The 17006-nt window shown below is 37.7% G+C and overlaps 1 protein-coding gene across 1 annotated transcript; it reads left to right on the top strand.

Moving 5' to 3' along the window:
- The first annotated feature begins 1305 nt into the window (after positions 1–1305).
- LOC143855858 (protein FAR1-RELATED SEQUENCE 5-like) lies at positions 1306–2355 on the top strand. The gene has a single exon (XM_077365910.1). The coding sequence runs from the start codon at positions 1306–1308 to the stop codon at positions 2353–2355; it is 1050 nt and encodes a 349-aa protein (XP_077222025.1).
- Positions 2356–17006: the final 14651 nt, after the last annotated feature.

Genomic DNA, 17006 nt, shown 5'->3' with positions numbered 1-17006 from the left:
TTCTCTTCCTCTCCTACACATATTGGTTTCTTCTTTACGACAGAACCTAGGGTTGCTTGCTTTCTCTCTCGCTCTCCATCTCGCTGGTTGCTCTTGTTCTCCCTCTCGTTGGCTTGGTTTCTCCTCTACACATCCATTGGATCGGAATCTCCTCCCTCGCTGGTTTTTTGTGGGTTTTTCTTCGGCGGATATCCATCTAACAGGTAAACAACGTCTTTAAGGTTAGGGATGTTAGGGTTTTAATTTCTTGTGAGAAAAACAACTTGTTTAGGGTTACTAGGTTAGGGGTTTTCACTCAAATCTGTTCTTATCTGAAAATCTGTGGATTGAGAAGAACAAGCTCTGTTCTTTATTGATTTCCTTGATCTGTAAAATGAGACTAAGGAGTTGGTAATGTTTCTAGGGTTATTTCTTTTTTATAAGTTTCTATTTTTTTGTTCATTTTTTCTAGGGTTCTTTCTTTTCTTGATTTACACTGATTTCCCATCAATTTTGAAAGTGGCCTCGAGTATGATTTCTAGGTAATATGATCTGTTTTTTCGTGAACATACCGTAAACTCATGCTTCATTTTTGGCATGGTTTGATTTGGATCCTTGATCAGTTTTTTTATATTTATCACTGTAAAGAGTGATGAGGTTTCACTTCATGATGAACAACCCCTTAAAAGAGTGATGAGGTTTCAATTCATGATGAACAACCCCTTTAAAGAGTGTTGAGATTTCACTTCCAGAAGCACGGGGGAGTGTTTTGGAAACATATGGATTTGTTAGGATGTCACATCTTTTGATGGAGAAATGATTCTTGCTTTCATCTTTGAGGGAGTATGAAAGGGAATCCCATAGTCTAGCCAAAAAACCCAGCTCCACATGCTTTTATTAGGTGGAAATTTAAGTGTGCCCCCATTGAAATGTGATGGATTCATGTTGTTGCTAGCTAGCCAAATCCCTATCTATCATATAAAGAGAAAGGAGAGTTTTACTCTCTCTCTCTCTCTAGGGATTTGCTAGGCAATTCTGCAAAAAGCCTTTTAAAAAGCCCTTTATTTGCATCGAGCAACTAGCTAGCAACAACATGGATCCATCACATTTTTTCCTCTCCAAAAAGCCATTTAAAAATAAGAATAATATATCTGTTTATTTTTTTTCATTTTTTCTAGGGTTCTTTCTTTTCTTGATTTACACTGATTTCTTTTCTTGATTTACATTAATTTCTCTGCTTTTTGTTTCTGTTTTTTTTGTGTTTTGTTAACAAACTGAAGCCCTTTATTCTGTGTTTTGGTTTTGTTTTTTCCTGTGTAATAGGAAATGGATCTGTTGGAGCTCTCTATTGTGGAGGTTCATGAAAATAGATTAATTATGGTTGGTGATACATTGTCGCAAGTTGATAGGATATGTGTTGATGAGAAAAATAGATTAGAGATGGGTGATGAAGAGGAACCTGCGGTTCCTCTAGGTTGGGTTGATAATGACGAGGGCGGTACTGGTACCTCAGAAACACCTAATAATGATGATGCGGGGCGTGTTTTGGCTAGCAAACCTTTTGAAGGCCAGTTTTTTGATAATTGTGAAGATGCCTATGCATTCTATAACTCATATGCGTTGACTACAGGTTTTGGAATTCGAAAAGGCAGGACTAATAGGTCGATAAAAACAGGTGAACCTATAAGGAAGAGTTATGTATGTGATAAAGAGGGATTGAGAAATCCTAATGATAAGAGACAGATTGGGAAGGATGTGAAGCGGCGTCGTGAAACAAGAGAGGGTTGCGAGGCAAAGATGGAGATCAATTTGACAAAAGAGGAGAAGTGGGAAGTTAGAATTTTTGTGGAGGAACATTGCCATGATCTTACATCTCCATTGAGGACACGGTTGCACCATTCACATAATACATTACATAAGAAAGCCTTATGTAAGAATTTGATGGATAAAATGCACAGTGATGGGTTTGGTCCTATTGGCATTGCAAGGGCAATTAATGCTTCAAACGATGGTTCATCTAATACTCTCACACCAAATCAGGTGTCGTATCATTTGAGAGCACAGAGGGCTAACAACATGGGACGAGAAGCTGCCACAGTAGCTAATCAATTACAACAGAAACGAGCGGAAGATTCAAATTTTGAGTTTGCCATGGAGATAGATGTTGAAGGAAACCTAAGATCGATGTTTTGGGCGATTTCGAGGGCCAGAGAGGCATACTTAACGTTTAGCGACATAATTGTTTTTGACATCACTTATAAGACGAATAGGTATAGGATGCCGTTTGCATCATTTATCGGTGTAAACCACCACAGACAGTCTACTCTTTTTGGTTGTGCCCTCCTAGCAGATGAGACGGAGGAGACATTCACTTGATTGTTTCGACAGTGGTTAAAATGTATGTTTGACAAAGCTCCAGGGTGTATAATAACTGATATGGATGGGGCGATGAGAAACACAATTAGGCGTGTTTTTCCAAATACAAGCCATCGCTTTTGCTCTTGGCACATTAGTAGGCATCTAGTTGAGCATGTTCCAGACATGCGAGATGCAACTAGTCAGTTTTATAAGGACTACAATCATTGGTTTTATAGGAAAAATAAAGCCGATAGTGAATAAAAACCAGCTTTGATACAAAATCGAAGCTTTAGCGTACAACAAAAAGGAAAAAAAGAACAGAAAGAGGTGGAGAAACCCTTACCTGGGGAAGATGTAAATCCGAAAAGGAGAATTGTTTTGAGTTTTGGGTTTTCTCCAGCGAGAAAAAAAAACCCAGCGTTTTGGGTTTTACTCCAGCGAGAGAAGATTGTTTTGAGTTTTGGGTTTCGTTTCACTTCGTGCTCTAATTTTTGACGACAAAACGATCTTCAATTGTATGGTGTAGATCAAAGCGATCTAAGGGCTGAGGTTATAAGGCACTGAGGAGGTCGCTAATGTGTAGAGAAATTCTCTAGACATGTGTAGGATCCCTTCTCTCTCTCTCTCTCTCTCTCTCTCTATATATATATATATATATATATATATATATATATATATACCCTACCTTATTCTAAGATTCAAAGTATTAATTTAGTTCACCCTAAGCTAAATAGGTTGGGCCCCAAAAATCATCTACAAAGGATGATCTTAACCGTCTGATATATAGGACGACACATTGTAGGAATCGAACAGATCGGATGGTTTGAATCATCCTTTGGAGATGATTTTTGGCAGTTAATCTATTTACTTTGGGCAGAACCAAATGAATGGTTTGGATCTTTGAAAAAGGTGGGGCCACAACACTATTTGAAAAAAGGAAGTGATATAAGCCCCGTTTCCTTCCCTGGGCCAGCCCACTCTAATGTATTTGTAAGGGGTGGCCCTAGGAAGAAAAGGGGACGAATATACCAACTCCCATTAGATCAACAGCGCCAACCAATCTATCCTTTTTCCCTTGTAATTAGACGTAGGTGTGTGGTAGACTACCTTTGTTTCCCACAAAGTTGCAAGCAATTGAACTTAAAACGTATATGAATAGCATATTTGGTAGCCAAACCTTAACAATCTCTTCACCACCCTTCTATCTGCCTAAGTTCAGATAGAAAGCAGTTCTATCTTGTCCATGCAAAGGCCATGTTTGTTTGTATAAGTACTTGTATCTCTTGAGCTTTTGTCATCACCCAATTTTAGTTGAAGGATATTCAGAGGAGTTTGAGGGGCTGAAGAATGGGAAATTTGGGGGCGCGAATGCCATGTTGGAGAAGCAGGGCACGTGCGAGAGATCCGACGGTTGAGATTTTCGCATGTGCGCTTCATCTCCACCTTGGATTCTCGCTCTACTCAACGTCAATCAAGAACATAGGCGAGGATGGAGTAAGTTTACAACCATCATCACCCTAAATTTAATTGGATTTGCTAGGGAATATCACGGGAAGGGATTTCACGGCCAACTTTTACATGAGAGAACAGCCATACAGGCTCACTTCTCAGCATATTTTGTCTTATTCATTTAATTCATTGAGGTGGCTGTTCTCTCATGCAAAAGTCAGTCGGGAAATGCTTTTCCGCAAAATTTCATAGAAAACCCCATATTTAATATTAGGGAAGTGATATATTTGCTTCCTATTCTTCCCATGGCCACGTCCCTCTAGTGTTTTTATGACTTCTCTTTTTACACTACATGGGGTGGCCCGGGGAAGAAAGGGGTCAAATATATCATTTCCTTTAATCTAATTATTGTAGTGGAGTAATATAGACACGACCATATTTCGATAATAGCACTACTCCAGCGAGAGAAGATCGTTTTGAGTTTTGGGTTTTGTTTCACTTCGTGCTCTAATTTTTGACGACAAAATGATCTTCAAATGTATGGTGTAGATCAAAGCGATCTAAGGGCTGAGGTTATAAGGCGCTGAGGAGGTCGCTAATGTGTAGAGAAATTCTCTACACATGTGTAGGAACCCCCCCTCTCTCTCTCTCTCTCTCTCTCTCTCTCTCTCTCTATATATATATATATATATATATATATATATATATATCCTACCTTATTCTAAGATTAAAAGTATTAATTTAGTTCACCCTAAGTTAAATAGGTTGGGCCCCAAAAATCATCTACAAACGATGATCTTAACCGTCTGATATATAGGACGACACATTGTAGGAATCGAACAGATCGGATGGTTTGAATCATCCTTTGGAGATGATTTTTGGCGGTTAATCTATTTATTTTGGGCAGAACCAAATGAATGGTTTGGATCTTTGAAAAAGGTAGGGCCCACAACACTATTTGAAAAACGGAAGTGATATACGCCCCCTTTTCTTCCCTGGGCCAGCCCACTCTAATGTATTTGTAAGGGGTGGCCGGAGGAAGAAAAGGGGACGAATATACCAATTCCCTTTGAAAAATCATCTGTTTAATTAGTGTGGGAGCCTCAAACACTGTATTGTCCCATTAGATCAACAGTGCCAACCAATCTATCCTTTTTCCCTTGTACTTAGACGTAGGTGTGTGGTAGACTACCTTTGTTTCCCACAAAGTTGCAAGCAATTGAAATTGAAACGTATATGAATATAATATTTGGTAGCCAAACCTTAACAATCTCTTCACCACCCTTCTATCTGCCTAACTTCAGATAGAAAGCAGTTCTATCTTGTCCATGCAAAGGCCATGTTTGTTTGTATAAGTACTTGTATCTCTTGAGCTTTTGTCATCATCCAATTTTAGTTGAAGGATATTCAGAGGAGTTTGAGGGGCTGAAGAATGGGAAATTTGGGGGCGCGAATGCCATGTTGGAGAAGCAGGGCACGTGCGAGAGATCCCGACGGTTGAGATTTTCGCATGTGCGCTTCATCTCCACCTTGGATTCTCGCTCTACTCGACGTCAATCAAGAACACAGGCGAGGATGGAGTAAGTTTACAACCATCATCACCCTAAATTTAATTGGATTTGCTAGGGAATATCACGGGAAGGGATTTCACTGCCAACTTTTACATGAGATAACAGCCATACAGGCTCACTTCTCAGCATATTTTGTCTTATTCATTTAATTCATTGAGGTGGCTGTTCTCTCATGCAAAAGTCAGTCGGGAAATGCTTTTCCGCAAAATTTTATAGAAAACCCCATATTTAATATTAGGGAAGTGATATACTTGCTTCCTATTCTTCCCATGGCCAGGTCCCTCTAGTGTTTTTATGACTTCTCTTTTTACACTACATGGGGTGGCCCGGGGAATAAAGGGGTCAAATATATCATTTCCTTTAATCTAATTATTGTAGGGGACTAATATAGACACGACCATATTTCGATAATAGCACTACTCATTTTGTCTTACACTTTTGTGATTGAGTGTTGATAGCCTCTTGGGCATCGCTGCAACCATAAAAAGTTAATTAAAAAAAAGGGAAATGATTTCAGCACAACTATGTTTTGATACATGAGGCTCATGTATCTAGGGAAATGATTTCAGCACAACTATGTTTTGATACATGACGCTCATATATCTTGTCTTTTAGCATTCAACGGTCACTTAAGTGTTTTTTGGGACCATAAAAACAGTTTTACAGGCTTACAGCTCTTTAAATCTAAAAGACAAGAAACATGAGCATCACTTATCAAAACATGTTTGTGGTGAAATCATTTCCCAAAAAAGAAGAAGCATAAAACTAAATTGAGTATTACCATTATCAAAATATGGAAGTGTGTATGGCGGTCTACACGTAGCAGTTTGCATTTTAAAAATATACATTGGGGCCCATCATGTTCAAAGATCCAAACCATTCATTTGTTGGGCCCCAACATAAATATCTTCATAGGATGATTCTAACCCTCCCATCTATAGAAGGAGACAGCATACAGAAAACTGTAATGATCAAAGGGTTAGGACTTAGGATCATTGTATGTAGATATTTTTGTTAGGGTGCAGGTGCAACAAATTTGGATTTGAATCTTTTAAAAAGGTATGCCTCAGAGGAATGTTTTTAGGCAGTGATAAATTCCTTCTATTACAATATTCACCCCCTATTTTTCAAAATGGACTGTGCAGACCACACCATAGGATGATCCAAACCGTCCATTTGATGGGCCACAATGTAAATAGGTTGTGTCCCAAAAATCATTTCCATAGGATGATACTAGCCATCCGATCTATAGTGGTTTGATTATATGGAGTTTCTCTATACATCGGAGGGCAAGGATCATCCTTTGGAAATGATTTTTGGGGCACAACCTATTTACATTGTGGCCCATCAAATGGACGGTTTGGATCATCCTATGGTGTGGGCTGTAGAGTCCATTTTGAAAAATAGGGAATGAATATTGTAATAGAAAGGGGTGAATTTATCACCGCCTTTTTTTTTTTAAGAAAAATCATGCAGCTACGTAGGGGATATTATATAAAACTCGAAAATACAAATTTAATCGGGCTGGGTTCAGTAGTGGTTAGAATCCGATCGGGCCCAGCCCATTGAATCAATTTAACCTCGTGCATCGCCCCATATCCATTCAGTTTTTCCGTGAATGGCTGAGATTAAAAATACGGTTTTTGGTTAGACTAATCGCAGCGTTCACGAGAAATTTAATGGGCTGATTTCTGGCTACTTTAGGATTTATAACTAGTACTTCAAAAACCTTGCAAGCTACAGAAGAAGGGTTCTGTAAACCCTAAAAATTCATTCCCTAAACCCTAAAAATTCATTCCCTTTGCAAAAACCTTGCAAGCAACAGAAGAAGGGTTCTTTAAACCCTACAAATTCATTCTTTTTTCAGAAACCCTAAAACGAGCTCATAATCCCTACAAATGAGCGCAGGCAAGTAGTCTTTATTCTTCGATCCTTTCTTTTCTATTTCTTCTAGTGCTTCTTTTTCTTTCTTTTCCAAAGAGATTGATAGATAGATAGGTAGATTTCCCTTAAAATGATACAAGCTCAACCTTTAATGAATAATCGACTTGGGTTTCTTATTAGATTTACACTTCTATGCAATACTGTATCATTTTTTCCTGTTATTTATTAAAATTCATCTCATGTTGGGTCTTTTTCAAAGCCCTTCTTCATCAAATTTAGTTGGGTTTGTCAAAAAAATGGAAACTTAGGTCTCCATTTCTGTTTTAGAACTGATGTTAGGGTTCATTAATTATCTTCAGAAACTCATTAAGTTTCACAAAAGAAATATTCTTTTTTTTTTTTTCCAATTGGGGCATCAGGAAGCCTGTAATTGATTGGAACATACTCTGTTGGAATTTGAATATATGCAAATTTATATAAAGAAGCAAGGAAAAACAAACATGTAGAGACTTAATGATATGCACATGTCATACATGGGGTTAGTTAGTACATACTTTTGGGTATGTCTGTGTTTTTTTTAATGATGTTATGGGTGTCTGTTTTTGTTTTTGTTTTTGAATGGGGTTAGTTAGTACATACTTGTGGGTATGTGTTTTAGAGTTATTGGTGTTAGTTATGGCTTATGTGTTTAGGGTAGTAGGTGCAAGTTGTTGATGATGTGTCTTGTAAGTGGGAAAATGGATAGCTGATGTGTAACTACCTTTGTGTTTGTATTTAAGTAGTTGTATGACAATGAAAACTAGGAGAATTTCACATTGTTTATTTGTCTTACGAACAATTAGGCATGTAACACCTAATTATTCGGGTAATTTCGATTGTAGCGAAATTGCTTGACGCTGCACGTTAGAACTCATTAAAGCTCGATTAGTTTTATTATGCCCGACAAAAGGAATGAGAGGGAAGTTCCAATAGAAAATATTGGAAAAGAAAAATGCTTCGAAGATGAATCTCTTCCCATGCAACATAGTCACGAATTCTCAAGCTAGAACATGTTCTTCCTGAATACCTTGATTCAAAGCCAAGGAATTTCCTTGTGCTACCTTATAATATTCATCGCTATTGGGTGATAAATAAATCGTCTGTACTTCGTTCGATCTCTTACATATTTCATATGACAGACTCTCTATTGACCCCTTGATCTCTTAGATATTTCATAAGACGGACTCTCTATTGACCCCAAATAACCCCTGAGATTATTCTATTTGCCACATGAAGTTTCTAACTGCAACTGAAGTACCCATGTGCATCACTTTCTACCGTATGTTGTATTGGTTATAATCAGATGATGTATGTGTATATATATATATATATATATATATATATATATATATATATATATATAGAGAGAGAGAGAGAGAGAGAGAGAGAGAATGGTTCCTACACATATGTGTAGAGAGTTCTCTACACACTAGCTTAAAATACAGTGGAGGCCCACATTGTTTGGGTGATCCAAGCCATCCATTTTAAAGGCCCTCACATAGATAGGGTGTCTACAAAAAATCATATCCATAGGATCATCCCAACCCTATGAGTTGTGGAGGTAAAATGGATGTCTTTAAACCTTCACAAATTAGTCCATTTTTTGCCTCCACAGTTCGAATGGTTAGGATGATCCTATGAATTTGATTTTTTGTGGACACCCAATCTATCTGAGGGCCTTAAAAATGAATGGTTTGGATCACCCATATAATGTGGCCCCCACTGTATTTTAAGCTAGTGTGTAGATAACTTATCTACACATATGTGTAGGAACCGTTTTCTCATATCTATATATATATATATATATATATATATATATATATATATATATATATATATATATATATATAGTGTTGCATGGATTTGGATTCACATGTTGGGATCCGACACGGATTTGGCAAACCCCCAAAAGTAGGATTTAAATAAAATAAAATGTTCAATATATATATATATATATATATATATATATATATATATATATATATGAGTTAAGTGAAGCTACACATACGTGTAGCTAACTTAGCTACACCAACGGCTTAAAATACAGTGGGCCCACATTATTTGGGTGATCCAAACCATTCATTTGATATGACCTCACATTGATAGGGTGTGCCAAAAAAATCAGCTCCATTGGATGATCTCAACCCTTCAAACTGTGGAGGCAAAAATGGACAGATTTGTGAAGGTTTTTACACGTCCATTTTTGCCTCCACAAATCGTAGGGTTGGGATGATCCTATGGAGCTGATTTTTTGGGCACACCCTATCTATGTGAGGGCCCATCAAATGAATGGTTTTCATCACCCAAACAATGTGGGGCCCACTGTATTTTAAGCCGTCGGTGTAGCTAAGTTAGCTACACGTATGTGTAGCTACACTACTCTCTCTCTCTCTCTCTCTCTCTCTCTCTATATATATATATATATATAGAGGAAAGTGTTTCTACTCGGTCCCCTAGATAAGCTTATCTACTCCTCCCTTTAAAAAAATACAGTGGGCCCACGCTGTTTGGATGATCCAAAGCATTCATTTGATAGTTCTTAACATAGATAAGGTGTGCCCAAAAAATCAGCACCAAAGGGTCATCCTAGCCCTTCATTTTGTTGGGCACACCGTGTCCAAAATGGACGCATATAAACGTGGACGTTTATATGTGTCCATTCTGGGCACCACAAGGCACTACAAAACGAAGGGCTAGGATGACCCTTTGGTGCTGATTTTTTGGGCACACCCTATCTATGTTAAGACCTATCAAATGAATGCTTTGGATCATCCAAACAGCGTGGGCCCACTGTATTTTTTTAAAGGGAGGAGTAGATAAGCTTATCTAGGGGACCGAGTAGAAACACTTTCCTCATATATATATATATATATATGAGGAAAAGGAGTGTGCGGTATATATGGGGCGAGTCTTGTATTAAGAGAGTTGAAGGAGGAAGGGGGTCGATGTTCGAGGGTTGAGGCGCTATGTTTTTATTAAAAGAGTACTGGTTGTGCTTTCATATAAAAATAGTTAAGAAGTAAATATGTTTAAAGGGAAAATATATAGGATTCACATTTCAAAAGAGACAACGGTGAATCAGACTCGCCCGAAAAAAATAGGATTCGTGTGGGACACGGCTACAACAAGAATCCGGGTGTGTCCCACGTGAATCCATGTCCGATTCGGATGCGGAGACGTGTCGATACAGATTCGGCATAGGGGGCAAAGAATCCATGCAACATAGTGTATATATAAATATATATATATATATATATATATATATATATATATATATATATATGAGAAAACGGTTTCTACACATATGTGTAGAGAGTTCTCTAGACACTAGCTTAAAATATAGTGGGGGCCACATTATTTGGGTGATCCAAACCATTCATTTTTAAGGCCCTCACATAGATAGGGTGTCCACAAAAAATCAGATCCATAGGATCATCCTATATATATATATATATATATATATGAGAGAGAACGGTTCCTACACATGTGTAGATAAGTTATCTACACACTAGCTTAAAATATAGTGGGGGCCACATTATTGGGTGATCCAAACCATTCATTTTTAAGGCCCTCACATAGATAGGGTGTCCACAAAAAATCAGATCCATAGGATCATCCTAACCATTCGAACTATGGAGGCAAAAAATGGACTAATTTGTGAAGGTTTAAAGACGTCCATTTTACCTCCACAAATCGTAGGGTTGGGATGATCCTATGGATCTGATTTTTTGTAGACACCCTATCTATGTGAGGGCTTTTAAAATGGATGGCTTGGATCACCCAAACAATGTGGGCCCCCACTGTCTTTTAAGCTAGTGTGTAGAGAACTCTCTACACATATGTGTAGGAACCGTTTTCTCTCTCTCTCTCTCTCTCTCTCTCTCTCTCTCTATATATATATATATATATATATATATATATATATATATACACACACACACACACTAGTAAGAAACCCCGTGCGATGCACGCGACAATGAAAGAAATACATAAACCCAAGAATCAAGTGAAATAAAAACTGAAAATGTACTCACTATAAGGGCGACAAAAGAAATACATAAACCAGGGAATGAAGTCAGATACAAAATGAAAATGTGTTCACTATAAGTGCCACAAAAGAAATACATAAACCCAAGAATCAATTCAAATACAGAATGAAAATTTACTCACTATAAGGGCGACAAAAGAAATACAGAAACCCAAGAATCAAGTCAAATACAAATTGAAAATGTACTCACTATAAGACCAGAAAGAGAAACCATTATTATATGGCACATAGTTAAAAAAAAATTAAGAAGAGGAGAAATACAATAGTTAAAAAAAAGCATGTTGGAAATGCAGCGAGTAGCAAGAATTTTAAACATTACAACAGAGGAAGCCCACCAAAAAAATTTCATGTGCTCTCATGTTTGACAAATTCGAAATCTTTTAATCAAATTCGGCAAGTTCTATTGAATGGCAACGCACAACTTGAAGTGATCTAGAGAGAGAGGACATTTGTAGCCACATGCCTAATTAAAAAAAAGTTTAGTGAATTATTATCATTTGCAATCAGGTAACTGAGTTTTGAGGGTAAGCAATGTATGACTTACAAGCTCGGGTGGGGTTGGGCCTTGGGTTGGGGTTGGGGTTGGGGTTGGGGTATGCGTGGAGTATTGGTGGGGTTGGGGCTGGGGCTCGGGTTTGGATATGGGTGGGGTTGGGGCTTGGGTGGAGTTGGGCTGGGGTTAGGTTGGGCTCGGGTGGTGTTGTAAGCCCAATGGTTTCCACCTTGGCATTCCCATCTTATTTTGATGATTCCAATACACAAGTGATTTATGATCACTAATGTGTTTGATTGTCTAAGTTGTAGATCACATTGGTGTTAAGACAACATTGCTTGGATTGAGGCCAAGAAGCACTCATTGGACCACTTCATGAAGGCCAAAAACATCAAAATCCAAGACAAATGAAGACTTGAAGAATCCATTGAAGATCAAGTTATATTAGATTGTATTAAGATCCAATCTTAGTTTTAGATTTGAAAGGCATAATTAAGTAAATAAACACACACCCTAAAAATATAAGTGATTGTATTTGTGGAGTTCCAACACCTTGGAACCCTCATAGCAATCACATCTTGGTGTTAAGTTGGAAGCCCAAAAACAGAAATGAAAATCTGCTCAGATATAGGCTTCTCGGAACTCCGAGAGTTTTTCTCGGAACTCCGAGAAATGGTCCAGTGACATTTTTTCATCTTCTGTTTGAATTCCCAGAACTCCGAGATTTTTTCTCGGAACTCCGAGAAATATTCTCGGAACTCCGAGAACATTACAACGGTCGGAAAAATGGCCGTTGGGAATTTTACTGGAATTACCACAATGCCATTGAACGGTCATATTTTGGTTTTCCTATATATATGGGCATTCCAAACATTACAATGTTCAATCCTAACACTCTAAAAACCTACTTGAACATCCTTAGAGTGAATCAAACTTGTTTATGCCTCTCATCATCTAAGATTAGGATTCGGATCTATAGGCTATATTTGTACATCTTCTGCAAAGTTGTAAACCCTTGTGAGGGATTTTTGTTCTTTCTTTCTTATTCAAGAAATTGTATTCGGGCGAGTGTTCGGAGAAGCGTAGCCCACTCTCCGTGGTGAGGATTGCCACCAAGGTTAAAGGTGATCGGAATTTGTAATCGGCACCGATTTTCGCCGAAGTTAAGAAGATCTTTTAGTGAAGCCATCAACGGGTCTTTTTTGGTGGAGTGGAGTAGGCCTCGCGTTTTGAGGACCGAACCACTTTAAATCTCGGGTGCACTCTCTCTTGAACTCTAGCTCTTTACTTTGCATTGCACCTCTAGATTTAACTTGTGTGCTTGAATTTCATTTTGATCTCTTAATTTCCAATTTAGATTTGAGTTTTCAAAAGATTAAAACTTGTTAGAAACCTAATTAATTCTCACTCCTCATAGTTGCCGTACTAGGGACCACCCTTGGAATTTCACTTGGTATCAGAGCAAAGGCTCTTAAAAGATTTTCTTTTCTATAAATCTTTGGAAAAAATTTCTTTAAAACTTTCAACAAGAGAAAGATCATAAGATCTTTGGCAACTTTCTAATTGTGAAATGGCGGATAGAAATGGAACCGGACTTCCTGAGGGCCATTCCACAACTAGACCTCCCTTCTTTAATGGGTCTAACTATGGACATTGGAAGACAAGGATGCGCATCTATCTTCTTTCGATAGATGTGGAACTTTGGCATATTGTTGAAAATTGATACATTTTGCCTTCCACACCATTTGAAGAATGGAATACGGTAGAAAAAAGGCATGCAAATTTAAATTACAAAGCTATAAATTCTTTGTTTTGCGCCTTATCTACGGAGGAGTTTAATCGAGTTGCTCTTTTTGATTCCGCCAAGATTATTTGGGATACACTTGCCGTTACCCATGAGGGAACATCACAAGTTAAAGATTCCAAAATAAACTTGTTAAAGAGCAAATATGAAATGTTTAGAATGGATCAAAACGAAAGCATTTCCGAAATGTATACCCGTTTTTCTAAAATTTCTAATGAATTAGCAAATCTTGGTAAATCTTATCCTACTGATGAGCTTGTGAGTAAGTTGATTAGGTCTCTTCCTCCATATTGGGATCCAAAGGTAACCGCCATACAAGAATCAAAGAATCTCAAGACGCTAACCATGGAGGAGCTTGTAGGATCTCTCATCACCCATGAGATGCTCCTCACTAGCCGACAAGAGGAGAAGAAGCCGAAAGAGAAAGAGAAAGAGAGTCGATCTCTAGCTCTAAAAGCCTTCAAAGCAAACTCATCATCCTCTAGCGAGGCGGATAGCGATGAAGAAGAAGCTTTAAGGAAATTTAAAAGCTTATGGAGAAAGAAACATAAAAAGGATAAAACGAAGAAGAAAGAAGAAAGTGAAGTAGAAGGAGGAATAAGGTGCTATAATTGCAAGAAGGCAGGACACAAAAGACCGGATTGTCCACTTTTCAAGTCATCTTCCTCAAAATACAAGGGAAAGAAGGAATGGAAGAAACATAAAGCTCTTGCCGCCGGATGGTATGCTACTAGTACCTCGGGAAAGAGTTCAAGCGAAGGGGAAGAAAAGAAAGACGATATTTGCTTCATGGCACTCACCCATGAAGACGAGGTAAACTCTAACCCTTCATGTTATTCATCTAGTAGTGATAGTGAAAAAATATCATATGATTAATTGTGCTCAACCTTGCACTCTCAAATTTCTAAAAATAAAGTTCAAAAGAAATCCATTTCAAAATTAGAAAATGAACTTAATTTTTTGAAAAATGAATTTTATTCCAAATCTCAAATAGAACTTGAAAATTTTAAACTTGAGATTGAAACCCTTAAGGATTCTTTGGATGAGAAATCTTACCAAATTGCAAAACTCCAAGATGTGGCAAGCTCTTCCAAATCTTATGAAGATGAATTTAATGATTTTCTAAATCAAATAACCCATCTTCATAATGAAAATGAAAGGTTAAGATTATGTCTCCATGGATTCTTAAATGGTGACAAAATTATTGACATAATCTTAAAGAAGACTAGTCAAAGACCTAAACATGCATATGATAGGACTAGCGTATCTAACCCTCATGTTAGATGCCATTATTGTGGAATAAATGGTCATTACCAATTCCAATGTGCATCTAAGATTAGGGATTATGATGGAACCAAGAAATCTTGGGTTCCCAAAGCCCCCATATGATTTTCATCATATGTGCTTAGATTAGGGGCATGCTCTAAAATTGAATATTTTTCTATGGATAATTAAAATATCCCCTCTTATGTTGAATAAAAATTCTAAATAGGGGGAGTTCTAGGTTTGTTTTTTCCTTGAAAAAGGGGGATCTTTAAATTGAATATTTCATCCATTTGTTTCTCTTTTACCCCAATCTTTTTGATTGAGGGGGAGAGAATTCTTGTGTAAGGAAAATATATGTGTTTTTTATTGGAAAATCTCTTGTGCTTGTCATCATAAAAAATGGGGAGATTGTAAGCCCAATGGTTTCCATCTTGGTATTCCCATCTTATTTTGATGATTCCAATACACAAGTGATTTATGATCACTAATGTGTTTGATTGTCTAAGTTGTAGATCACATTGGTGCTAAGACAACATTGCTTGGATTGAGGCCAAGAAGCACTCATTGGACCACTTCATGAAGGCCAAAGACATCAAAATCCAAGACAAATGAAGACTTGAAGAATCCATTGAAGATCAAGTTATATTAGATTGTATTAAGATCCAATCTTAGTTTTAGATTTGAAAGGCATAATTAAGTAAATAAACACACACCCTAAAAATATAAGTGATTGTATTTGTGGAGTTCCAATACCTTGGAACCCTCATAGCAATCCCATCTTGGTGTTAAGTTGGAAGCCCAAAAACAGAAATGAAAATCTGCTCAGACTTAGGCTTCTCGGAACTCCGAGAGTTTTTCTCGGAACTCCGAGAATTCTCGGAACTCCGAGAAATGGTCCAGTGACATTTTTTCATCTTCTGTTTGAATTCCCGGAACTCCGAGAACACTACAACGGTCGGAAAAATGGCCGTTGGAAATTTTACTGGAATTACCACAATGCCATTGAACGGTCATATTTTGGTTTTCCTATATATATGGGCATTCCAAACATTACAATGATCAATCCTAACACTCTAAAAACCTACTTGAACATCCTTAGAGTGAATCAAACTTGTTTATGCCTCTCATCATCTAAGATTAGGATTCGGATCTATAGGCTATATTTGTACATCTTCTGCAAAGTTGTAAACCCTTGTGAGGGATTTTTGTTCTTTATTTCTTATTCAAGAAATTGTATTCGGGCGAGTGTTCGGAGAAGCGTAGCCCATTCTCCGTGGTGAGGATTGCCACCAAGGTTAAAGGTGATCGGAATTTGTAATCGGCACCGATTTTCGCCGAAGTTAAGAAGATCTTTTAGTGAAGCCATCAACGGGTCTTTGTTGGTGGAGTGGAGTAGGCCTCACATTTTGAGAACCGAACCACTTTAAATCTCGGGTGCACTCTCTCTTGAACTCTAGCTCTTTACTTTGCATTGCACCTCTAGGTTTAACTTGTGTGCTTGAATTTCATTTTGATCTCTTAATTTCCAATTTAGGTTTGAGTTTTCAAAAGATTAAAACTTGTTAGAAACCTAATTAATTCTCACTCCTCATAGTTGCCGTACTAGGGACCACCCTTGGAATTTCAGTTGGGCTTGGGTTGGGGTTGGGGTTGGGGTTTGGGTGAGTTGAGACTCAGGTTTGGATGTGGTGGTTTGGGTGAGTGGATTGGGGCTTAGCTAGGTCGATTGGGCAATGGTATTTGGGATTGGATTCTTCATGGGCCGAGTGGGCCATTGAAAAGTTGAATTTCCTCGAAACTAAAATTCCCTTATTGAGATATCCATATTATTGACCTAGAATGTTTTTCCTAAACCAACTTTTGACCCGTTTATGATTTCCTTCAACCCTCCCCTTCTCTATTAACTTTATTTTGGATCTACAAACCATTCTTTAATTTGAATAATTTTTTCCTTGGTGGGACCGAAGCCGCTAATGACTTTTTTTCTTTTCGAAAGATTCAAGCTACTGATGACTTTCTCTCGTTTTGTTTTGCTTGAATCAATGGCCAAGGTTACTGATGATGATTTTCTTTCATTTTATCTATGAAGACCAAAGGTACTAATGGCCCTTTCTA

This window comes from Tasmannia lanceolata, unplaced genomic scaffold (genome assembly GCF_043159265.1).
Source record: "Tasmannia lanceolata isolate RefF3 unplaced genomic scaffold, GAP_Taslan_0.1 ptg000023l, whole genome shotgun sequence".
Lineage (NCBI taxonomy): Eukaryota > Viridiplantae > Streptophyta > Magnoliopsida > Canellales > Winteraceae > Tasmannia > Tasmannia lanceolata.
This window is presented reverse-complemented; position numbering and strand designations above follow the sequence as displayed.

Coding starts and splice junctions, on each gene's coding strand:
- LOC143855858 (XM_077365910.1), top strand. CDS start 1,306: ATGGATCTGTTGGAGCTCTCTATTGTGGAGGTTCATGAAAATAGATTA.